Here is a 27,105-nt window from a genome sequence, read left to right as displayed (position 1 = left end):
TAGTTCTTACTGTTCTCATGCTTTATCTTTTAGGTGGTTATGGCAGTTGCTCAACTGTATTGGCATATAGCACCAAAATCAGAAGCTGGCATTATTTCTAAATCACTAGTGCGTTTACTTCGTAGCAGTAGGTATGACATGATTTTATATGTGTGTTTTCTTTTGTATTGTATTACTTCACTGGTAATGTTTGAACAAATCAAATGTGTCTGTTAAGCATTTAACACATGGTTCTGACTGTATTTTATCAGTTGAGATTTCATACTTAAGGGGATTATTATAAAAGCCTTTAGATTATTGATTTCAAAGTTAATGTTAAATATTGGTTGTTTTTTTTTTTTTTTTTAAGCCCAAAGAAATTGGAAGTATTTTTTTGTGATATAGTATATGCTATTACAGTAGCCTAGTATTTTAGTATTTTCAGACATGACAATAAGAATTTTGGGGATTTACATTAAATCTGGAGTCACTGAAAAACTACATTAAATGTATTATTGTATTGACTAGTATTATATAAGGCTTCATATAAAGCAATACATATGCTGAATTATGTAGTTTATGACAGAACTGCTTTTTGTAAAGTTGCAATATTTAATTACTGTAGTTCTATTTAAGAAGGGAGAAGGCAATGGCACCCCACTCCAGTACTCTTGCTTGGAAAATGCATGGATGGAGGAGCCTGGAAGGCTGCAGTCCATGGGGTCTCTAGGAGTCGGACACGACTGAGCGACTTCACTTTGACTTTTCACTTTCATGCACTGGAGAAGGAAATGGCAACCCACTCCAGTGTTCTTGCCTGGAGAATCCCAGGACGGGGGAGCCTGGTGGGCTGCCGTCTATGGGGTCGCACAGAGTCGGACACGACTGAAGCGACTTAGCATAGCATAGCATAGCATATTTAAGAAGTGAGCTATATTCTTAATATTGCTTGTTTTAAAGAAATGCATAAGCTTGTTATTTCCTGGAGATAGGCAGGTAGGTAGCAGTGTACTTTTCCATTTTACCTCTCTGTAATTCAGCAGTTCAAGTCAACAATTCAGGAAACCTTGAGTTCCTGTCATATGTACTTCGTAAGTTTAAGATCAGATGTTTGTCATTTGTTTTGTTTTCTGTATTTAAGAAAACTGTTGTTTCAAGCTATTTAGCTTACCCTGAATATTGTGCAGTAATTAGTTATTTTAAATTAAATTGTTTTCCTTTGAGTACTTGTGTTAATGAGTTGAGAGAAGAAAGATAAATATTTATTTTTGTTCTTAGCTCAGAATCAGTACCACAACTTTCACCCAGGGTTGGCTTTTGCCCTTCCTTAGTAAGATACTATTTCCTTTGCGTTCCTCTGTCTATTCGAGTAGTCATTCTTTCCCTTTTATCAGTTCATTAAGTTTTGTTGTCCATAGCTGGTTCGAATAAGGATCTGGAATGCCTCTTTCATGTGAAGCATTATACCAGGTTCAGTTGTGCATTCATTTGTTAGATATTTGGACATAAAATAACATAGATTTTTTTCTTTTAAAAGCTGTCTTTCACTTTGAACAGAATTGAGTCACATGATGAGCCCTCCAGTCAAGAGTTTGTATTAACACTGTGGTTATGTTTGTTCCGTTAACCCTAAGAACACCTTTGCATATGTTCAGAGCATGTACAGCATTGGCTCTGCCTCTTAGGAATACAGTATTACAACATTTGTTTTAACTCTTCCAATTGATGAATCAAATCTAATGTTGTATAGCTTATAGGGAAAATTTTTAAAAGAAGGCAGAAGTATCTTAAGATTTGCTAGAAATTTTTCAGTATTATATTTAAGAGTTCCTTTCAATATGAAGCTTACTGCTGATTTTTTTCTTTAGTATACTGTTTACTTTAGGATATATTTTGTTGGAAAATATACCTAGTCAAAATTCTACTTTAATTTCTAGGGAAGTGCAATATATTGTCCTACAGAATATAGCAACTATGTCAATTCAAAGAAAGGTATGTATGTTGTGAACACAAAATTTAAGAGAGAAATGAATGCACTAGTATCATAAATGTATTTATATATTTATTTTTGTAATCTAGGGTATGTTTGAACCTTATCTGAAGAGTTTTTACGTTAGGTCAACTGATCCAACTATGATCAAGATACTGAAGGTATGCATGCTCTTATTTTTCAGAGACTTTAATGATAATTACTTTGACACTATTGCTGTAACTTTTAGTTTAGCATTTTCAAAATGGAGACCTATTTTTTTTTTTAATAGATACATTGGGGGGTTTTCTTTATGCTTTTAAAACTACATTATTGTATACTAATTACTGTGCTATATTTTAATAAGACAAAGTTAAGACATGCTGCCTATACCTTGAATAACTCACAGTAAGTGAAAGAGACAGACATGTAAATAGATAATTTCAGCACTGTGTTTTAAGTGATTTATAGATGTGAATTGAGTGATTATGGAAAAAGAGAAAGATGCAGCTAATTTTCTGGTATATTTAGAAAAGACTGATGGAAAAGATGATATTAGAGTGGATCTAAAAAGAATGACATGATTTTGTCTTTTTTTTTTGTGTTGGTAGGTAAGTTGATAGCAAGGTTATAGGGTTCAGTGTAGGAAAAAAGGCACATTTTATGCAACTACAAGAGATTATGAAAGAGTTGTATTCAGGGAATGATAACTACAGTACAGAGTGTAGTTATGAATATAAAATTATAATGATGAAAACAATGTGATACTTGGAATATGTGATAATAACATATGAAGCATGGAAACAGATCTATGTATATCAAAATGTATCATATATGAGGGGAGACATTTTAAACCAGTGAGAGCTATTCAATAGTAGACTAATCAACAAATATTGGAATGATTGGTTAATCACATGGAAACTTAAGTTTAAGAAAAAAAAAAAAACTAAGACATGCCCAAATTGTATAATAAATTTACACAATAATTGGTTTGCAGTTATCAAAAGCGTCCAGGTCCTGAAGGTCAAAAGAAAGGTTGGGTATAAAAGAAACTTTTATACCGAAAGAAACTAAACAACTAAATATAATGTATGATATGGAACTGGATCTTTTTTTAATACATTATGAGATAATTAGTGAAACTTAAATATAAATGATTATTGTATAGATTTGATGTATCAGTGTTAATTTCCTGGTTTTCTTGGTAGTATTGTGGCCTGTAGGACAATGTCCTTGTTTGCAGAAAATACGTACAAGATGTGTTTGGAGATGATGTGGCATCATTTTGGCAAATCTAGAAGCAAATGGCTTAGATAAAAACTGCTTTTTACCTTTTCTCTGTGTTAATTACTTTTTAAAATAGTACAACAAAGTAAGATGTTCTCATCAAAGTAAAATGAAAAGTCAGTTCATAATCTAGGAGAAAATATTTCCAGTACATAACCTAAAAATTGACTAGTATCCAGAATATATAGGAAAACTCATACAATCTATGCCTTTTAATTAGAGTGTTTAGATCATTTGCCTTTAATGTAATTATTGATATGAATATGTTTATGTCTGGATCTTTTATTTTTCTGTTTGTCCCATCTGTTCTGTGTTCCTGTTTTCCTTTTTGAAGCTTTCCTTCAGATAAATTGAATATTTTTTTATGAGTAGATACTGAAATTTTTTCAGCAAGCCTATTGGAGATGAACTTTTAATTGCACATTTCTTTTAACTAAATCCAGAAGAAAGAATTAAAATGTCTAAATATTTGGTTTGGTAGGATGAAGGAAAACTAGTCAAAAAAATTAATTGGTATCTGGAACATAGAGGTATTACATGGAGGGCAAGTTGTTTTCTAACTTTATTATTAAAAGAAAAAGAAAACTGCCATAAGTTGTTTAGGTTAATTAGATAATAAATTGTAAAGTTGGAGCAAACAATTAACGAAGCTTTAGAATTCTCTTTTTTGTAATTATTTTTTAAGCACCATATCATTATTGTGTTTGTAGATGTAGGGAGGCAAAGTTCACCCGAAAGGTGTAATGTCTCACATTTGTAATAGGCATTTTTTTTGAAATAGAAATTACCTTTCTATTAAATGGCTAACCTTTATTAAATTCACTTTCTTTATTTTTTTTTTAATTTTTATTTGAAGGATAATTGCTTTACAGAATTTTGCTGTTTTCTGTCAAACATCAACAAGAATCAGCCATAGGTATACATATGTCCTCTCCCTCCTGAACCTCTCTCCCCATCCCACCCCTCTAGATTGTCACAGAGCCCCTGTTTGAGTTCCCTGGTCATACAGCAAATTCTTTTTGGCTATCTTTTTCACATATGGCATTGTAAGTTTCCATGTTGCTCTCTCCATAGCATCAAAAAACGTTTACTTTCTCTTTTTCTACCTTAGCTTGAAATTTTGACAAACTTGGCAAATGAAGCCAACATATCAACTCTTCTTCGAGAATTTCAGGTTTGTGTACAATGCTAATTATGTAATAACTTCTAAAACATCTGTTCAGTTTAAAGTTAGATATATATCTTTCTCAATTTAGATGTGTGTAATTGTATAAATAAAACTGTATAATTTGGAAGAAGGTTGACAACTAATTTATAAGTTTTCAAGTATAAATATCAACTACAAATTTTAAATTTGAGGGAAATAAAATGTAGTCCCTTTCATATTGTAGAATTTGAGAGACTAGTTTATAACTCTTTCTTATCATCATCAATAGTTTGTGCTACACTCTGTACTCAGGAAAATGGCTTCATTTCTTATTTGGTTGTCCCTATTTGATTGTCTGCTTCTATTTTAGACAGTGTCCGCTAGCTTCATGTATAGCTCAAAAAAATTGGTTTAAAATTGCCCTTCTCATGATTGTTTAATTGTTAATGTTTTGCTGTATTTTTAAAATCCTATATGTGGATAGTTGAGATGCTTCCCAGATACACATGCTCCAAAAACATAAAAACATTCCCTCATGGCTCTTAGGCTTTTTATGATGAAAGAGTTAGCTCTGAAGACTTAGTGGTAGAGCACAGTAATAGAAAACCTTATATCAATATTACTGGTTTTACATTTCATCAGCAGTTTTTTCTTAACTAAAGTATACTGCATGCCACACAGTATTCCCAGAATTTTTGTCTACCCCCAGCTTTTATAGGTGGCTTCCCAGGTGGCTCAGTGGTAAAGACTCCAGCTTGCCAGTGCAGGAGACACGGGTGTTATCCCTAGGTTGGGAAGGTCCCCTGGAGGAGGGAGGGCATGGCAACCCAGTCCAGTGTTCTTGCTTAGGTTGTGTGATAGATGGTAGCTTTTAAGTGTATAGGGTCCCAAAGAGTAAGGACTGAGCAGCTGAGCACACACACACAGCTTTTATAGATTAAAGTTATTTTGTTGCTATAATCATTCTTTATGCCTGTCCTAAATTTCTTTTTAGCTGTATAGACATTGTATTTCTTTTTGGCTATGTGATCTTATACTTTTAGCAGGAGTAGTGGGATATTATAATATATTCATGCTTTGTAATTTTGTAACTGGATTACTATACTTTTATGCTATATGTTTTTTTAGAAAAAGTTCTTATAAAATTAGGATATATGCTTATTTTATATTTGCATGGCAGAATATACAGTATCTCAAGTTCTTAGCTAGTAATCTGTGGGTATAGAACATTGCTTAAATGTGACTTGTAATTCATTTTTATAGGTTTGCTAATTTACTTTTAAGTTTCTGTCTCTGTGCTTGCAGTTGTCCCTTATTCTGCTGTCATGTATGATCTGTGTAATCTGTCTGGATGTCCTTTTGCTTTCTACTTTCTGCTTCTGTCAGGTTACTGGAGTTGTAGGGAGTGAGTCTCAGGTAATTTTATGGCATTGTTTATCTATTACAGAGTATTGGTAATCCAGTCATTTCATTTAATATCAGGCTATTTCATAAGGTCCATTCTTCAGTCAGACTTTTAAGTATATTCTTTCTTTATACATCTGTTTTTATCACTGTCTATATGTGTACTTTATTTCTGTGTTTATGTGTTATGCCCATAGGTGTTACAGTTTCTTTATAACTTTTTGAAATAATAGAGAACTTTTCAAAGGACTTATTTTCTGTGATTGAGGAAATTAGGTAATCAACTGGGAAGTGGTTTTAAATACAGTTGATTTTTCCTACAGAGAACTAAGAAATTTAATTTGTTTATTTCTTCAACCTTTAATCATGTTTTTGGTACCATTTTTACCAATTTCATGTGTCTTTTAGATAGTTTTTGGATTTTGTCTTCCATTTGTCGTTTAGACACCATTTAAATGCATATCCTTTTTTGCATGTTAGATGAACAAGGTGTTAATTCTACATTATGTGCTTGTTATTTGAGTTTGGGAATTTTTTTTTTAATTGCACTTGAAAATGGGATTTTAAATCCATTTATATTTTGTACATAAACGTGCATATTTATTAAAAGTACATCTTTTTTCTGTCTGTACACAATAAAAGCTTAGTTTTTGAATTAGGAAAGTAACAAGCAAAGTGAAAATTTTTTAGGCTTGTAGTAAATAAGTGATTAATTTCTTAAGTTTGTATAAATATGTGGTTTACATTGTATTTTTAAAACATTTTTTTCAAGAAAATCTTTTTCAAAAGTGTGATGTTTTATTTTATTGCAAATTAGGTATATTTATAAAGTCTTTATTGAAATGCTTCTCACTGTGGCTGTTGTAGTTTTACCACCATTCAGATAACCTTTTTTAAAGTAAAATGTTTATCGGTAGCGTATTGCTCCTTTTTCTCCACTTCTCTCAATATTTAGGTTTAGTATATCTGCAAAGGCCACCCTTTTTTCATAGATTCATAGATGCTGCTGGTTAAATGAACTGAAACCTTCAAAAAGAGAGGTCTCATCATTTCTTTCAACCTTGCACTTAAACTAATTGCTATCTTGGGTGACTGCTCCCCCACTACCTGTTTTGGAGTTATAAGCTACTGTGGCCACAGGTGAATGAACCTGACTTGAAAATGTGCCTGTATTACAGTCACATTCTTTAAGTGAAAAAACAGAACTGAATTAAGTCAAAAGGTGGACTTTCTTTTGTTCCTATAGATGAGAAGATTGTGTATTCTAGAATTTGATTTTGACAAAGCTTCTTATTATAGGGATATTTTTCTTTGCTTGATAGTACCAGTGTGTAAACTAATTGAGACAATGTTTTTTAGACCTATGTGAAAAGCCAGGATAAACAGTTTGCAGCAGCCACTATTCAAACTATAGGCAGATGTGCAACCAGCATCACAGAAGTCTCTGACACATGCCTCAACGGCCTGGTGTGTCTGCTGTCCAACAGGGATGGTGAGTTGGCAGTTTCATTTTACTTGCAAATAATTTATCGTTTGAATATTCTTGGCATGATCTACAAATTGTAATATCTTTTTTTGTATTGCCTTTGAGCTTTTTCTGTATGTCCGTGATTACAATGAAGAGTAACGTATTGTCTTTGAAATACACATACGCACACACACAAGCTTTTTGTTATTGTTTTATTTAGTACATTGGATAATTAACTTACAAACAGAATTTTCTTGCCTGAACAGAACTAAGAAAATGTAGTCTGTTTATTTTATTTCTTCACAGTTTAATCACCTTCATTGCACTCTTTGCACAAAGGTTCCATTTTACTGGTTTTTAATGGCATATAAGTCATGTATAATATTGGTTCACCTGCAGAGGGTGCTAAAAGCAGGCAAATGACTTTACAACAGGAGAAGTTAAAAAGGCTAGATCAGAAAAGTACGTTAAACTTGTAATTTCAAGTTGTTTTTTTCCAGATTAACTTAATAATTTTATATTCAAGATTAATTAAATGTAAAAGTCATCAATTTGGAACACCTTCATGTTTTTAAGCCAATCAGTGTCTAAACATTTTGTAGAACTGGATAGGTAATATCCAGTAAAATACATAGTCTAGAGTTCATTCTTTATGGTAAAATACCAGTTACTTGTATGATATGGGTTTAAAATAAATGAAACCTTTTGAAAAAAAAAAGATTCAACTCTCACCTTTAAAAGTATTTATTTATTTAATTAAAAAGAGATTAAAACAAGGGATTCTTTTTAGGAAACACATAATTTTCTGTATAAAATTATTGAAATTATTTGTGGGATTCTAAATAAAATTATGTCATATCTAAACACAGGCATATATGACATAGCAACCATAAGGTGAAACATAACAAAATTGATTACTTTTATATTTTATTTGAAAAATAGCTGTTTGCTACAAATATTACTCCTAATTATCTTTTCGCACAAGTAGATCGCTTTTGAGAGCTGTAACATTGTTGTAAGTACTTCTAATGAAAAAAACTTTTTGAAACAAAATTTGTCCCCAAATAAGAGTGATCTTTACGATCAACATAAAATTATAACTGTTAACCTGTCAATTCAAGATATTATAATGGAGAGAACATTTTTCTGTGTGTAGTATAGTAACTCCAAATAAGTGACAAAAAGAAATTATCAAGGAAATAGACTTTTTTAAAACACTGACTGTAGAAGGTAATTACAGAGGATAGGGTGCTAAATGTCATTCATTTTATCTATTTCTACTTTTAATAATAGCATCCTCTTTGTGTCTGTTTCTGTCACAATTTAAATTGTGAGTTTAAAAATATGCCTTCATTTTCCTGTGTCTTTAATAATGACTTCCTGTTTGATCAAACAAGACACATTTCACTTTGATTGCATACAAAAAGCACACAAATCAGAACACTGGCTAGTTCTTTGAAATATAAAATGTATTCAGGGTTTTTCAATTTTGTATTTTTACTCTTTTTTTCTCATGTGAAATTTTCAAGCTGGATATTAAAACAGATGTTTCTGCTTCAGCTTTCTAGCACATTGATTGCTAAAAAAATATTTTTTATTCACTTCATTTTAAAAAGATGAATATTCTGTACCCTTGTAGTACTTCTAAGGGAAGACTAGATGAGTTTACAATTATACAATGGGAGGAGACTAATTTATAATCATTCTTAAAGGTAGATTTACGAATTTAAACTGATATTTTAATGTTTAGACTTTCGTTTTTGGTAAATCAAAACTCTGTTTATAACCATGGACCTTTTTTTTCTGCTGTGAATATTAAGAAACTTAAATTGTATTTTTCAGGTTCTGATGGCATAGTTATCATTAGCCTGATTCTTTAACTCTTTATTGTGTGTGCTGCACTTCTGTAGTTTGGAAATCTGGCTCAGTAACAATAAAGAAAGCAATAATATTTTTCATTTATAACGGCCAATTGTTATAACAGAGCCTCTTTGTCTTTCTTTTGAAAGATCTGCTTTTAGGAATAAGTGCTATGAATGAGGCCTCGGGTTCTTTAAAATCTGTAAGACCTTTGGGACCTCTAAGGATCTCTGCCTCTTTGATTTTATATTGTGAATACCTCATCAGCTCTTTGGATACTGTATCTTGCAGCTTTTCAGGGACAGCATTGAGGCTACATTGTTTTTACATGTATTTAATATATTCTTCTTGGACCTGTAGGGCTTTGGGGATTGTTCTGTTGTTGCTGCTGACTTCTTCCTTCTTGTCAGGGACAGGACTTCTAGGAAGACTTGAAGGTTGTCCTAAAATAGCCCATTATGACAATGTAAGATTCACTGATAAACAGATTTCTTAAAGACTTTAGGGAGAAATCTGCATTTTCAGTTGACTTGACTTAGAATAATTTAACTCCCAGTTGATTTTCTTTCACAAAATTTGCTGGTCTGAAAAACTTTTTTACCATCTACTGTAAACTGAAAGAATTGGGGTAAAAGACTTTTTTAAATTTTGTTTATATAATAAACATTTGTTGAAAATTTGAATTAGTTGAGGTATTTAGTGAGTGTAGAATAGATGAATAAGGTATTCACCAGCCTATAAGAAGTTCCTGCCTTTAAGGAGCTCGTATTCTAACGGAGGGACACAATAATATAAAACAAGTATACTGTAGTCTTCGTATCTATTGAACACTTACTCAGCTGCTGGCTATTGCTCTCATGCAGAACTAGACTACCTGTGTTTGAATGCTAATGTTGTCTTGAATAAATTACCTGACCTCTTTGTGCTTCAGATTCCTCATTTGTAAAATGAAGATAATAGTAGGCTGTACTAATCTTGAGAACCTGAAGTGAAATAAGCCAGTCACAGAAAGGTATATACTGAATGTTTCTACTTGTATGAGGTATTAGAATAATCAAATTCATAAAATTCAAGAGTAGAAAGGTACTTGCCAGGGGCTGGAAGAAAAGGAAAGCGAGCCGCTACTAATCAGTGAGCATCGCGTTTTACTTAGCAAGGTGAGTACGCTCTGGAGATCTACTGTGTAACACTGTACCTGTAGTCAACAGTGGTGTATCGTATGCTTAAAAATTGGTTAGGTGGCAAATCCCCTGTTACGTGTTCTTTCTAAAATAAGTTGTTTTTGTTTTGTTTTGTTTTTAATAGTAGGCTGTAATTCTTGGAGTCAGTACGATTAAGTTCTGTTGAGGACAAAGAGAAAGCTTGGAAAGGCCCAGAACACAAGTTCATTTTGTATTTGTAGGGGAGTGCTGAGGTCTTTGAAAGCCAGGAGGTAGCATAAAGGAAAAATAGGGTGGAATTACTCAAAGGGAATGGGAAGGCACCTAGGTTAGGTAAATAGCACCCCACCACCACCACCACCACCACCCCCCAAGATGTTCAGGTCCTGATGCCTGAAACGTGTGAATATGTTATCTAATGTGGCAAAAGGAACTTTACAGATGTGATTAAGATTCTTGAGATAGAGAGATTTTTCATCCAATAATCTGGGACCCAATATAACCAAATGTCAGAAGCAGAAATTAGAATGATATCTTTGCTGGAAGGGGGCTTGAGTCGAGGAATGTGGGCAGCCTCTAAAATTTGGAAAATAATGGATTTCCCCCCTAGAACCTTCACAGAGAACTTAGCCCTGTTGACACCTTGGTTTTAGCTCCATAAGACATATGTTAAATTCTGGCTTCAGAAGTGTAAAACGATAAGCTCATGTTGCTATCAGCCACCAAGTTTGTGGTAATCCATAACAGTAATGATCAGAAGATAAGGTGGCTCCAAAGGGTAAATAATGCCTAATTTTATTTCAACTATAGTTAGGGTTAGTCAACCTTGCCTGTACACGTGAATAATTAAAAATATACAACTTAAAAAAAAAACTTGGACTAATTTTGCAATAATATGTTTTTAAAAGATAAATTTTTATACTATTGATTCTTCAAAACCATTACATTGCATAGTAATTTCTTATATAACCACTTAATGTTTCCTAGCAGAGGGTAAGTTTGATGAGGGCAGAGTGTCATTCCAATTTGTCTTTGTTTTTCTCTAGCTCCAAGAGGCAGTCTTTGTAAAAGCAACACCTGCTCATAGTAACATAGAACATTAAAGATAAAATGGTAGATTCTAGTCCTGAGTTTGAATTCTCCAGTGCATCTTTCTTTCTTCATCTTTAAAATGCTGATAATAAGCTGCCTACCGTATGTTATTATGAGAATTAAAAGACATACATCATTTCTTAAACTAAAACATTGGCTTCCCTGGTGGCTCAGTGGCAAGCAACCTGCCTGCCAATGCAGGAGATCAGATTTTAGATCTCTGGAGAAGGAAATGGCAACCCACTCCAGTATTCTCGCCTGGGAAGTCCCATGGACAGAGGAGCCTTGGCGGGCTACAGTCCATGGGGTTGCAAAGAGTCAGACATGACTTAGCAACTAAACAACAAGAGCAGCAAACTAAAACATTATGAAATATTAATATATCTTTCCCATGAAGAAATATAATATGAAATGCATATTTTAATAATAATTAGAATGATAGAAAATTTTGCTTGTATTTTTAAAGGGAGCTAGATAAGAAAATATATTTCAGAGAAAATGAGTAACAGAACCCAAGTCATGGCATATTTTCAGGGTAATATTAAAATAAACCTTTATAGTGTATACCAGCGAATCTCTAATATCCATGAATCCCAGTTGATTAAAAAAAAAAAGCCAGAATAACAAGGAAAGGTAATGTTGGTGTCTTTCTTTGGTATTGGTAACCTTAGTAATTGTTTATATAAGATTCATTCCATAAAGCCAGGTGCTCTGACTGGTTTATTGTGTTTTGCTGCTGGTGCCACCAAAGACGTAACTCTGGACCACTAATTAGTCTATAATAATGCAATCTCGGAATCCCAGTTTGAGGATCTGCTTCCTGGAGCCACCCTTAGTACCAGTTACTGTTAAGGCCCTGGCAAGAAACAGATGATACAGTTTAAAGAGATGATTGAAAAGAGTTTAATGAAGGAACTATTTATTAATTGTGGGTGGGATTAAGGGAAACCAACAAGATGTACTGTAATACCCTGGGGCTAGCGGGCTAGCAGAGGTGGGAAGCCTTTGCCATATCTAGAATTAAAGGGAAAGGGCTTGAGGATTGGGAGCAGTTATCAGACCCTGAAGGAGAGAGCGCCTCTTGGGACTGAAACCTTCAATGGAGAAGTACTTGCACTGCCAGGGAGATCTGGCAGGAAAGGGATCTGGGTTGTGGATATTCTCTCGTGTTTTAGTTTTCTCCTAGTCATTTAAGAAATGTGGAATGTTTTGCTAAATTAAATGTACATTTTACTAAGAATACTGTGTTTGAATTGACTTTGAATTGAATTGAAATTCATATTTAAATACGAATAATCCGATTTTTTTTTTTCCCAGAAATAGTTGTCGCTGAAAGTGTGGTTGTTATTAAGAAATTGCTGCAAATGCAACCCATGCAACATGGTGAAATTATCAAGCATATGGCTAAACTCTTGGATAGTATCACTGTGAGTACCAGTTAAGAGATCTTTGCTTTCAGTACCAATTGAACCAAATTTTATTCAGTAAATTATGGTTTTGTTAAAATAAATAGATATACTGAAGTATAATGAATAAGAGAGCTGCACAGTCTGGATTCTTGTTCTGAGATTCTGGCCTATTGTGGAAGGAAATCACAGATCTGAAAGAGGGAAAGGTTACAGTAAATACTGCATACTGGATTGGAGTTGGACATGTCGGTGTGAACTGCATTTGTCTTTATGTAGATAGCTAGGTGTGTTGGAGTATATATGTGCAGGTATGTGTGTGTCTGCACACATTTGTATGTACATATGAATGCATTCATGAGTGTACAAAGATATGTTTCTTAATGTGGCCTTTAAGAGGACCTACATGCGATGATAACCCCACACCTAGTGCCCAGATCCTGTTTGTTTTCTTTTGTTTTGATTGAGATATAATTTCATAGCATAAAATTCACCCTTTTAAATCCAGAATTAAGTGACTTTTGGAGTGTTCACCAGGTTGGGCAATTGCCGAACCTTTTCATCATCCCTAAAATCAAGTCCCTAAGCCAAGGCTCCTGATCCTCCCCATACTTCAGCCCCTGATAACTACTGATGTACTTTCTATCTCTACGAATTTGCTTTCTCTGGACATTTCATGCAGTTGGAATCATGTGATAATGTGGCCTTTTGTGTCTGGCTTTTTTCACTTTAGAATGTTTCCAAGGTTCATGCACAGTGTACAAAGTAGTACCACATCCCCGCTTTGGGAAGACTTCGGTTTTTAAATTGCATTCAGCATTTAAAGAAACCAGGACTCCTTAGAGAAATGGCTAGTTTTAGAGCTGGGCCATGGAAAGAACATCTTGTTGGGCCATAAAAACATGGCTCTGCTCACAGGATGGTAGAGATGTCAGAATTTAAAAGAGTTTCCACTGGCTAATTGGAGCAACAAAATACATAATAGTAAAAGGATTATAGCCTATAGAGTAGGGTGAGAGTCTCTGAATCCAAGCTGGAATGGGTGGATGGATAAGTGAATAAGTGAGAGGAAAGGAAAGATCTTTTACTATATTCTCACCACAGTTCTTTTTCTTCATGTCTACTCTTATTGTTGGTTAATAATCAAAGTCAGGACTTCTTATAAAGACTGTATATGAGAGATTAAGAGACTGGATTTGAAAATGACATGACTTGGGTTCAAATTTAGTCTCTGCCCTTTACTGGCTTTGTGATCTTAAGCAATACTTGATTTTCCTTGCTCCAGTTTTCTTTTCTGTAAAATTGAAACACATGTACTAATGACTTTATAGATCTGTTGTGAGGAATATATGAGTCAACATAAATGAAACACTGAGAGTAGTGTTTAGTGTAAACTTTTTTATGATCATGGCTATTGAATTTAATAAGCATCCTTGTTGCTCTTTCTGTTTTGGTTATTTATTTAACATAACTCCTATAGTGTTAATCATATGTCAGGTACTATTCTAAGCACCCAAAAAATATAAAACATTAATTGTAATTACAACTCTGAAAAGTAGGTTCTATTCTATTTTACATAAAAGAAATTGGAGGCAGGATTATTAAACTTTATTACAAATATAGAGCAACATAGAGCAACTTAATTCATTTCAATAAAATTTATGAAAAACCAAAACGGCAAAAGAGAAATATAAAATGTTAGAATAAAAAATTTTTAATAAGATAGTTTTTAAAAAAAGGAAACCGAGACACAGACAGGTTAGGTAACATGATTAAGGTCATATAGTAAGTAGGTCTGCTTTCTTAACCAGCACATTATTGCTGTATTTGTCTTCCTTTTCTAGTCTCTCTTTTTTGTATCCAATTCAGTTGTCCACTCACTGCCCTGGCAAGGACTTTATTGTTGTTTCCTTTTGATTCACCCAAATTATTGACAAATTAGGCATTAAATTGGTCCATTTGCCCATATGTGGAGCAAGTGTTTAACATTATTTGTCAATAATCTACTGATAGGAAGTAGGAGGGTAAAACTTTTTCCTCATATCTACTGAGATAGATATGCAGCATCTCTGTGTAACCAGACATCAGATTTCAATAGTATTTTAGTCATTGTAACAATCACAAATACTCCTGCAGGTATTTAGATACCTTTTAGACAAGTGTTACATCGCCTAGTAAGAACCACTTTTCTAAGCAAGAACTAAGGAGCCAAAGCTGGAAATCTAGATCAGGGCAATCAAAGAACAGAAGTACTTACACAAATACATGTATATATTTATACACATAATTAAATGTATAAAAATAGACTAAATGAGAACTCTTAAAAAAGAAGGGCCATAACATAAAGGAAATTCTAATCTGATACTAAAAATACTGAGCCATCTTAGAAAATTTAGGGGTAGGGTGTGATTAGTTCAGAATAAAAGTGTTTTGAAGGTGTCATGGGAGGAGGAGAGTAGAGGGAGGTGAGATTATTTTCGTAGTCTCATGTGTTTAAAAAGTAGCAAGGACTTCCCTGGTGGCTCAGATAGTAAAGCATCTGCCTACAATGCGGGAGACCTGGGTTCAGTCCTTGGGTCAGGAAGATCTGGTGAAGGAAATGGCACCCCACTCCAGTACTCTTGCCTGGAAAATCCCATGCACCGCAGAGCCTGGTAGGCTACAGTCCATGGGGTCGCTAGGAGTCAGCCACTACTGAGCGACTTCCCTTTCACTTTTCAAGGTGAAAATAGATTATCTTAGGGTGAAAGCAGTGGGTTTTGGTAGGGGAAATAGTTAATTTCTTGCTTGTAAATAATGGCAGAGAAACGTGTGTTGGGTTATGAGAAAGAAATAGGAATGTGGAATTCTGTATTCCAGTCGTCTTGTGCTGTTAGGCCTGTTTTGGTCTTGTTAGACAGGGAGAGGCAAGGCAAAGCAGTGTGAGGGCTTTTGGGGGATGCAGTGGCTTACACACGAAACCTGTGACTGTACGTGAGACCTGGATCAAGCAAGCGACAGGCTTTCTTGGAAAAAGAGTTTGTTGTCTTTGATTATGTCCCTGTGTGGGGCTCAGCAAAATTCTTGATTGCATCAACTTTCTCTACAACAGTTGATGGAATATTCGCCAAGTACATACTTCCTTACAGATCTTACAGCAAAGCTTATTTTTCTGTTTTCATCAAATAGAAGATAACCATTAGCGGAATACAAAGTATGCTAGAAATTCCAAATTCACAAAAAGGAAAAAAAAAAAAAAACCTAAATGTAAATAATGTTTAAAAATTAAAATGGAAGAGTAAAAATCAAATATATCCTACTCTAAATATGAATGGACTGCATTCTCTCATTAGAAGACAGACTTCGGAATGAAAAACAAAAGCCAGATAGAGGCTATTTATAATTAAAACACTGTTATAAAAGTTGAAAATAGGAAAGTAGGGAAGGAGATAATTAAGTGAATATCAACAAGAATGTGAGATTTAAAATTAATTAAGGGCTTTTAACAAGATAAAATGGGGCATAAAATTCAAAAAGGCCAATGTACAAAGAAATTTAAAAACATATACCTACCTATATGTGCACAAAATATGGCAACTAAATAAATATGTGAAGGAAAAGTCTATGGTAAATGCAAGGAGAAATAGATAAAATACAGTTTTATTCTTCCAGAATGAAATGCATACTACCTGAGGATTGTTCTAACAGGGTTACATATTACCTTGAATGGGACAGGTGAGGATTTTATATTACAAAAGGAGAGTTGAAAGATGTTATTTCGTAAAGACTGCTGAGTGATACTGAAGTAGTGCTCTGTGTACTTCTTGCCCAGCTGCCTACCTGAACGCCTGCCATTTCACAAGTTAACCGCATCTGCCCTGCCACCCCTGCTTAATTCACACTTAAGTTTTAATGCATATTGAGTCCAGATGCAGAATATTGCATCAGATTTGCTATTTGTATGCAGTTTGTTTAGATGTCTTCTGATTGTGCCTTTGACAAATTTAAATAAAATTGATGTTTTTGCAGGTTTTACCATACACTGTTGCATTGTGCAGTGAGCTGGTATTGTAACACAATAGCTTTTAAATTGAACTGCTTACAGAGTGATCTGTGAAATCTTTCGGAATGTCTTTCTATAACTGCTGTGGTCAGCTTGGAAAGATTATTCGTTTTTGCAGGCAGGTTAATAGGTTAAAATGGCAGTGGAAACTGCCTTCTGGTAGAAGGTTTAAAAAGTGCACTTAACCACTTGCTCAGGGCATTTAGAATAAAGGCTCAAGCAGAGTCACTTACAGTCCAGTTTGTCTTTGGAAATACTGAAAAGTAGAGGTTCAGAATGAAAGTGTTATATCATATGTGTGCATGTGTGTTAATAGTTTGGCTTTAGCCGTGGAGAACAAAAAGTGGCTAATTTTCGTACTGTTTTTTTCAGTTGCTTCAAACCTTTGAAAATAGTGGCCACGGATTCATAGAATCAGTAATGTACAAGTGAGAGTCTTATAATTTAACAGGGAGGGAAAGGCAGGGCTGAAACCTGAAAATTTTATGATTCTGATTCCAGCCAAATGCACAAAATTAGGTTTATCAGTTTTATAAGCTTTTTAATGTCAGCACAGAAAGCTTGGTTTCAATATACTTATTGATAAACTTCCTGTTGTGGAGAAATTTTCTGTGTTTTTAAAATGTTACTTGGAAATTTTATTACCTTAGTTCTGGACTCTCTGAATGTTATCCTGGCCCCACCGCACCACCACTACCATCTTGAGATTTTCAGTATGAACATTTAGAACTTACTGATTTTTAATTTTTTAAAGATTTATATTTTAAATGTATGCACTATGTTTAGAATATTTGAATATTATTTTAATCTTGGTATATTAATGAATAGGAATAAAATAATCTCTTAGACCTTTGGGGGATTGTCCTTTTAACTGAAAAAAAAAAAAAAAAAAATAACCAAAGGATTAAAGTGGAGTAATAGATTGTGATATGTCATAGAATTCTAATTTTTATACTAGCAATATATAATAAAATATTTAAGAAAAATAAATCTAGCATAACTGAAATCTGAAGTTGCTCATATATTCTTATTTAGAGATACATTTCATTATGGTAGGCAACTTGAATTGCTTCATACTGGAAAATTTAATGTACCACTCAATTACTATTCTTTAGCCCAATTTAAAATAATAGATTGGAAGTAAGACCTTAATGCAGTGTAACCTTTGGAACAGTGGAAATAGCCTCTTTCTTCCCAAAAATCAGTATACAGTAAGGATATCAATTTTATCATAATACATGAGTAGATCTGTAATAGCATTTAGTATTTTACTATTACTTATGCTTAGTACTTAAAATTATTATGTAAATATACTAATTTTCTTCTCTCTTACTAAACTTATTCTAATATTAATTTAAAGATGGTAATGTTAACATGTTATTTAAAAATGTGTACTTGATTTTAAAGTTTTCTGATGACCTCATTCTGGTGAATGACTTGACTTAGTGATGTCTAAATAATTTTTTATTATTCTCAAAATGGGTGTTTTGAAGGAATTTGAGATGGTAGATATTGTGATAAAATTCTCACTTTGCAAAGGTCTCCATTCTCACTTTCTTCCTTGACAGTCATACTGTGTACAGCTGTGAAACTGTAATGAAAACATTGGGACTTTATTTGAGAAATTAGAAAAGAACTTCATAAAGAGTCTTACCTCTTCTTGTGATGCTACTTCTTAATGATAGCCAGTGGTTTTTTCATTTATTATAGAAAGCAAATTTTCTATATAGCTGAAAATGTTCGCAGAAACTAATTTGCATACCCCTTCAAATTCCTTTTGGAATAAGGGAGAATACAAATAAATAGTAATAAAACTAATTTGCATGCTCTAAATAAAATGTTCTTCTTAATGGTGCTGGTGGAAGGTTTCCAATTTTTAGCAAAGCATTTATTTTTAAGAAACAAATTATATGGAAAGGTACTTTATTAAAAATATATAAAGAAAAATGCCATATTTGACAAGTTTATCTTATTCCTATTTCTTTTATTGATGACCAAATAATAGACCAGCATTCATGATTTTATAAGCAGATCTTGGTAATTTTGTCAGTGCTGTAGCTACAGATACGTAGAAAACAATAACAGTTTTGATTTGGAATCAAGGCCTTAAATGGGTCCTCTGTTCCTTTGTCTGTATTGTCCATGGCTTCTCAAAATGTGGTTTGCAAGCCACGTGTCTCAAGAATCATCTGTGATGCTTCATGGAGCATGGATTCCAGGGCCCCATCATAGAACTGCTGTCTTAGAACTGATAACAAAAGCCAACAGTCCTCAGTTCAGTTCAGTTCAGTTGCTCAGTCATGTCCAACTCTTTGCAACCCCATGGACTGCAGCACACCAGGCCTCCCTGTCCATCACCAACTCCCGGAGTTCACTCAAACTCTAATCCTAACCTTGGATGCTTTGTATAGGCATTGAGAGTTGTGAACCAATGCCCTGGAGCAAAGGTCAGCTGACTTTTCCTATAAATTGATAGATAAGTAAATATTTTCAGCTGTATGGGGAATAGCAGCCCAGTCCAATATTCTTGCCTGGAGAATTTCATGGACAGAGGAGCCTGGAGATACTGAGTGACTAACACACTTGTTTCAACTGCTCTTCTGCAATTATAGCACAGGAGCAGCAGCGATGATAAATAAACAAATGGGCTAGGCTAGACAGATCTGGCCCAGGAGTTTGCAGATCTCTGATAGATTCAAGATTCTAGACCAGTGGGTTTTCCTTTATGAAATCAGTTTTATTCAGATTTTCTGGTAACTGAAGAAAATCTGTAAATATAAGAGGACTTCCTGGATATACGTTAAATGAATTAATAGATGTAAAACCTTTTATAATATTTAAAGCCTTTTCTATATTACTATTAAGGAGAGTGTGATTATTTTGTTTGCAATGGTTCGATGTTATCTGCTTCTACTATTAGGTTCCTGTGGCTAGAGCAAGTATTCTTTGGCTAATTGGAGAAAACTGTGAACGAGTTCCTAAAATTGCCCCTGATGTTTTGAGGAAGACGGCTAAAAGCTTCACCAGTGAAGATGATCTTGTGAAACTGCAGATTTTAAATCTTGGAGCAAAATTGTATTTAACCAACTCCAAACAGGTAAGAGACTAATCCTTAGTCTACCTATGTGGAATCTACTTTCTTCTTTGCTCTGATCAAGCAGCTATGTCCATTTATACATTAGTCTGTCCATTCAACAATTACCCGGTGCCTGTTTCTTTAAGGTTTTACTTTAGATGGTAGTGGTGTAAAGAGACGATGTCCTGGTCTAGTTGAGGAGAAAAACATAAAAAAATGAAATAGTACATGATAAGTACTATAATAGTGTATTGTGACACAGTGGAATTCCAGAGGAGAAAGTTATTGAAAGTCTGAAATAGAAGGAGGAGAGAGGTCAGACAGAGTTTCATAAAGGATAAGATTCCTGACTAAGGGCTTTTAAAGAGTGGTTTACTATATAGAATAAGGAGAGAGGAGAGCAAGGGGTCAGAGTCGTGACACAGTGTGGTGCCCCCAGGAAACTTAAAGCTGAGTTTCGAAAGGTAGGCAAGGGCAGGACTTGATTCTCCATGTGAAGGGAAAACCATTAAATATTTTTAATAGTGGTATAATTGACCATGTTTGCAGTTTAGAATATTCACTTTTTAAATCAGTTGACTTTGTGGAACTGTTGATTAGAGAAATAGCCTGTATGTATAAAATGCATAGAATCACTTCTGGGTATAAAATAGGATCTTTCTCATTCTTTTTCCTTTGTCTAAATAACTGTTTAGACAAAGGAAAAAGAATAAGAAATTCTCAAGTAACTCCTCAAATTAATTTCTGTATATTTTCAGGTTGTCTTCATTCCTAATTGTGATGTGAGTTGTATTAATACAGCTTTGGCTGATGGGTATATCAAATTTGTGACCAAATAATCGCAGATATTTTGAGCATATTTCTATGATATAGATTTTATCTTTATATTTTTAAGTCAGTCTTTGAAAGGAATCAGTCATTTCCAAGTGTCATGTAAATTAGTTCATGCAATGAGTTATTTTTTAAAAACTGAGTAAAAGGGGAAAACTGTTTGCTGTTGAGTTGCTTCTTTATTGATAAAAACACTGTTTTAGCCTGACATTCATTGTTTTTACTGTTCGTATGGTATTGTGAATGTTACCACGACACCTAGAATATATCATTTTTATGGCCTTATTGGAACAATGGGCTTCCCTGGTAGCTCAGACGGTAAAGAATCCGCCTGCAATGCAGGAGACCTGGGTTTGATCCCTGGGTTGGGAAGATTCCCTGGCGGAGGGCATGGCAACCCACTCCAGTGATCTTGCCTGGAGAATCCCCGTGGACAGAGGAGCCTGGCAGGCGACAGTCCATGGGGTTGCAAAGAGTCAGACATGACTGAGCTACCAATACAGTGCATCATAACAATGGCTTATAGATTATCAGCAAAGAAAAGTAATACAAAATTACTATGTTACTCAACACTGAAGTAGTTATGTCTTACAAAACTAAATAAAGGTTCTTTGGAGCAGTAAATAACCAATAATAGAGCATAGTACTCTATGTTCAGAAATTGTAAAGTGTATTCCATAACTTTTTATTCAGTGACTTTGAAGACAACATAGTTTGCACTCAGCTCATTTTTGGAGCTGAACTTCTGAAGTGTTGTATTGTGTATTTAAGAATGATACTTCTAGATAACCATAATAGACTTGACCACCAGCTGGTGAAACAGTTATGTTTAGGAAAAAAACTCATTGTTTTTAAATGATTAAATATAAAAATAGATGAACAAAGCTACCCTGTAAGGTTGTGTTTTGTTCTCCAGTTTCTCATTTCTCAAGGAGTTTTAGAGAATTCATAAGTAAGAATTAGCACCAAAGAATAATGTTTAAGTTCCATTAACTTGAAAGCATTTTTAAATTGCATGATTCATAATCTACTGGATATGAGATAAGACTAAAATTCTTGTAAATGTAAAAAAAAATTTTTTCTATACATGTTACTTTTAGCCATCTTTAAAACTCAACTAGGGAGACCAGGCCACACAGTGTTCAGAAACTGATTTGCCATGATGTCCCAATATTTGTTTGTAGATCCAACTTCCCTGTGGCCTAGATCTCTCAGTGAGCATTTGCAGAATTTTTATTGCATTATTTAATTATAGGGGATGTCTAGATTGATTTTTATCAGATATAGGAGTTATATGCCTAAAAATATCTCAAATGTCTTTATTCAATGTAAAAGAGATTTTGAAACTTAGTCAACAGTCTGCTTTTGGTAGTATTGAGTAAATTCCTACTGGGCAACTGTAAACTGTGAAAATACAAAAAGGAAACAACTGCCTGAAGTCTCTGAAGAGTAATTAAAAGTGGGAAGATTCTGAAGGGAAATTGACACTTTTCTGGGTCTGATCCTGAATTCAGTCTTCAGTTGGCACTACACATAAAGACTGAAACTCCAAAAGGAAACCCAGAGTCCTCCTGCCTGAGGAAGTAGAGGACAGAGTTTAAGAAAAATACAGGGAATTCCCTGGTGGTCCAGTAGTTAGGACTCCTTGCTTTCACTGCTGAGGGCCCAGGTTCAGACCCTGTCAGGAAGCTAAGATCCTGCAAGCCGCTTGGTGGGGTCAAATAGAAAACTACCACCAAAGATATTGAAAAGTTAAGGAAGAATTCTAGAAGGGAAAGAGCCAGTGTGAGGAGCCTCAAAATCTGAATAATTCTGTCCAAGTCTCTGGCTGACACCTGAACCACATATATGCATGGTGGATTTTGAACAGCACAGTTAATAAAGGAACTGAACTGCAATTTGAATAGCACTGAGGAGACACTCTGTACTTTGAACCCAACCTAAAATATAGCAAAGTTTAGGGTTTCTACAGTTCAGCATTCATAATGTCCAAGATAAATCCCAGTTTACTCAACGTAAGAACTTGAACAGAGAATTACTATTTAATGGATATAGAATTTCAATTTGTGAAGACATTAAAATTTCTGGAGATTAATGGTGGTAATGGTTGCATAACACTGAACTGTGTACTTAAAAATGGTTGCAGTGTATATTTTATGTTTATTTTAGCACAATAATGAACAAGAATAGGAAAATATGACCAGTTTTCAAGAAAACAAAAACCAGAAACCAACTTCTAGATGACTCAGATGTGGAAATTTACAGGTATAAATTTGAAGCAACTTTTATAAATGATTGATGACGTAAAGGAAAATGTGTTCACAATAGATGAAAAGCGAACTCTTAGCAGAGAAATAAAAACTAATAAAAAATAAATGGAAGTTCTAGAACTGAAAAATACATTTTGTCTAGTATTACATATTCTTTAATATTTTAATTTTTTTTGGTATGGAGATATAAAGCTCTTCATATAGTTTTTAAAAATTATGATTAAGACTCTGTATATGAACTTTTTCTGTAAGTTTCCTTTATTTTCTGACTTTGGGCTCTTTCAGTGGAAATTTAGAAAGCAGTTGGTATGTGATGACCTTAGAGCATTGTAGGCAGACACTTTACCATCTGAGCCACCAGGGAAGTCCACCTTAGAGCTACTTAATGTCAATTACTGGAAGTCAGATGGTAATCAAAAGTACAGGCTCCAATATTAGACTGTCTGACCTCAAATACTGTTTTACCACTTACTAGCTACATGATTTTGGACTGATTATACAGTCTACATAAGACTTAGTTTCCTAATATGTAAGATGGGAGTTACAATAATATGGTCAGTTATTTATAATTCGATATATATATTCCTAAAAATCATTATGCTTTATAGAAATGCACAAACCGTGGGAATTATTGCAAAACTAGAACCAGAGATATAGCACTCAAAAAATTCGTTGATGACACAGGCTCTATGCAGTGACATTTATACCCTTTCTTGGATCAATTTTCTTGGCATTGAAAAAGTCAAGATAAAACATAAAGGTAAAAACACTCAAGTTGACAAAAAAATGTGTATACTGTAAAATTTTTTAAAATCTGGTTTTCTGTATACTATCAGTGAACTATGAGGAAGAGAAATTAAGGAAACAGTCCCATTTACCATCGGATTAAAAAGAATGAAATACCTAGGAATAAACCAACCTAAGGAGATGAAAGACCTGTACTTGGAAAATTATTAGACACTGGTGAAAGAAATGGAAGATGTCACAAACGAAAGATATACCATGTTCTTTGATTGGAAAAATTACTTTTGTTAAAATGACCATACTACCCTAGGTAATCTACTGATACAGTGCAATCCTTAGCAAAATACCAATGGTGTTTTTCACAGAATTAGAATGAGTAACTTCAGAATTTGTATGGAAACAAATTCCAAATAGCCGAAGCACTCTTGAGAAAGAACAGAGCCGAGGGAATCATACTTCTTGACTTCAGATTGTTTGTGAAAGTGAAAGTCGCTCATTCGTGTCCGACTCTTTGTGATCCCAGGGACTACACAGTCTGTAGAATTCTCCAGGCCAGAATAATGGAGTGGGTAGCCTTTCCCTTCTCCAGAGAATCTTCAGATTGTACTAGAAAGCTACCGTAATCAAAACAGTATGGTTCTGTCACAAAAACAGACATATAGGTCAGTGGAACAGAATAAAGAGCTCAGAAAAAAACCCACACACTTACAGTCAATTCATCTATGACAAAAGAGGTAAGAATATACAATTAAGAAAAGATAGACTTCAGTAAGTGGTGCTGGGAAAGCTAGACAGCTATATGTAAAAGAATGAAATTAGAATGTTCTCTGTCACTGTATACAAAAATGAACTCAAAATGGGTTAAAGACCTAAATGTAAGACTGGATACTATAAAACTCCTAGAGAAAAACAGAACACTCTTTGACATAAGTCACAATATTTATTTGGATCCATCTCCTAAAGCAAAGGAAACAAAAGCAAAAATAAACAAATTGGACCTAGTTAAACTTAAGAGTACATCATGAGAAACGCTGGGCTGGAAGAAGCACAAGCTGGAATCAAGATTGCTGGGAGAAATATCAATAACCTCAGATATGCAGATGACACCACCCTTATGGCAGAAAGTGAAGAGGAACTAAAAAGCCTCTTGATGAAAGTGAAAGAGGAGAGTAAAAAAGTTGGCTTAAAGCTCAACATTCAGAAAACGAAGATCATGGCATCTGGTCCCATCACTTCGTGGCAAATAGATGGGGAAACAGTCCATGGATAATGGAATACTACTCAGCCATAAAAGAGAATAAGTTTTTTGCTATTTGCAACAACATGCATGGACTTGGATAGCATTATGCTAAGTGAAGTAAGACAGAGAGTGACAAATACTGTGTGATATCACTTACATGTAGAATCTAAAAAGTACAACAAACTAGTGAATAAAACAAAAAAGAAGTAAATTCACAGATAGTACAACTGCTGGTTACCAGTGAGGAGAGGGAAGGGGCAGGGGTGACATAGAGGTGGGAGGAAAGGTTGGTACAGGATTTTCTGAAATCATCTCTGTGAAACTTTTGAAAACTGTAAAGCAGTACAGAATTTAGAGTCATTTAATAGCATTTTTTAATTAAAAAAATTTAAAGTCCTATTTAGTCATGGAATGATGAAACTGATTAGCTAGAACATAGTGCTGCTTACATTTGCCTCTGATATATGTTAAGAATTCTGTGTAGTTCTCCTGAATTTACCAAACACATTTGCTAGTATCCTTCTGTTTAAAAGTTACAACCATGTGGAAACAATTTTAAATGCTGAGTCCTGTAAGGTTTTTTAACATTCCATAAACAAATATATGTGTAAGCTGATGTTAGGAGTATAAGATAACTTTTTCATTATTTTGTGTTGACCTGTATAATATTTGAAGAAGGCTGCTGCTGCTGCTAAGTCGCTTCAGTCATGTCCGACTCTGTGCGACCCCATAGATGGCAGCCCACCAGGCTCTGCCATCCCTGGGATTCTCCAGGCAAGAACACTGGAGTGGGTTGCCATTTCCTTCTCCAATGCATGAAAGGGAGAAGTGAAAGGGAAGTCGCTCAGTCCTGTCCGACTCTTCGCGACCCCATGGACTGCAGCCTACCAGGCTCCTCCGTCCATGGGATTTTCCAGGCAAGAGTACTGGAGTGGGTGCCCGTTGCCTTCTCCATTGAAGAAGGCTATTGTTGAGCAAATAGTTTTTCCCAGTTTATTACTTGTCAAGAGTATTTAGGTAAAAAAATGATGCCCATGTTTTGAGAAGTTTTTTTAGAATATTGGATTTCTTCATATTTACAAAGCATTCCCCCCAAATTTTTTTCCCAGAAATGATTCCTTAAACAGGAAAAGAATATGACATAAAAATTGAATACAAAGCTGTGTATATGCTATTGAATATTGCTGTGATTTATGGTACATTATAATATTCTCTTCATCTTGTATGATTTTTTTTATAAAACCCATTTGAATGTACTGTTGAGTGTCCAGTCTGGTTTTGACTGAGCCTTCGGTCATACTGAAATGCCATGATTGTTTACGTGATCGTGTCTGTTTTCCTTGTTACTGTTGCCCAGGACAGATCTGATTTTTATCTGTTGTTTCAGTGTCCCATCCAGTTTAGGCTTTATCCCAGGGTTTTCATTTTTAATGAAGTTGTTGTTGTTATTGTTCAGTCCCTAAGTTGTGTCCAACTCTTTGCAACCCTATGGACTGCAGCACACCAGGCTTCCCTGTACTTCACTGTCTCCCAGAGTTTGCTCAACTTATGTCCATTGAGTCAGTGATGCTATCTAACCATCTCATCCTCTGCTACTCCCTTCTTCTTTTGCCCTCAATCTTTCCCAGCATCAGTAAGTAGGCTCTTCATATCAGGTGGCCGAATCACTGAAGCTTCAGCATCAGTCCTTCCAATGAGTGAATATTCCGGGTTGATTTCCTTTAGGATTGACTGGTTTGATCTCCTTTCTGTCCAAGGAGAGTTGCATTAAAATAAGTCCGAGTAAGTTTGTAAGTTTCCATGTTGTACTTCTAACTTTTGCCATGGTTTTTTCTAGTGGCCTGTGAAACACAAGTGTAGTGAACAGAGCTTTCATTTAAAACTAAGAAACATTTAAATGGAAAGACTTTGTCTTTCTTTTCCCAGCCTTTCTGAGATACAGCATGACTAAGCTTTCCCATTCAGAGCAGCATGTAGGATGTGTACTGAGAAAACAAAGTGTGCCCTGATAAGGCAGGCCCCTCTTTTTCCCGGTGGTGGTGACGTAAGTGTTGAAGTGTTTTATCTGATGGTAACTTGATGGTAACCAGCATGTTGTGTCACAGCCTGTGCAAAGCATTAAGCTCCCAG

At 34.5% G+C, this 27,105-nt stretch overlaps 1 protein-coding gene across 2 annotated transcripts in view; it reads left to right on the top strand.

Moving 5' to 3' along the window:
- Nucleotides 1–27,105, top strand: part of AP3B1 (adaptor related protein complex 3 subunit beta 1) — a 235,741-nt gene that overhangs the window by 101,436 nt on the left and 107,200 nt on the right. For both annotated transcript variants that reach the window (XM_070377253.1, XM_005899718.3), the window contains 7 exons: nucleotides 34–131; nucleotides 1,917–1,971; nucleotides 2,059–2,130; nucleotides 4,347–4,409; nucleotides 7,146–7,278; nucleotides 12,684–12,793; nucleotides 19,735–19,911. In XM_070377253.1, the coding sequence (XP_070233354.1) occupies nucleotides 34–131; nucleotides 1,917–1,971; nucleotides 2,059–2,130; nucleotides 4,347–4,409; nucleotides 7,146–7,278; nucleotides 12,684–12,793; nucleotides 19,735–19,911 (708 nt within the window). The remainder of the gene's footprint in view (nucleotides 1–33; nucleotides 132–1,916; nucleotides 1,972–2,058; nucleotides 2,131–4,346; nucleotides 4,410–7,145; nucleotides 7,279–12,683; nucleotides 12,794–19,734; nucleotides 19,912–27,105) is intronic.

The sequence above is a fragment of the Bos mutus genome, chromosome 10, assembly GCF_027580195.1.
Source record: "Bos mutus isolate GX-2022 chromosome 10, NWIPB_WYAK_1.1, whole genome shotgun sequence".
Taxonomy (NCBI): domain Eukaryota; kingdom Metazoa; phylum Chordata; class Mammalia; order Artiodactyla; family Bovidae; genus Bos; species Bos mutus.
This window is presented reverse-complemented; position numbering and strand designations above follow the sequence as displayed.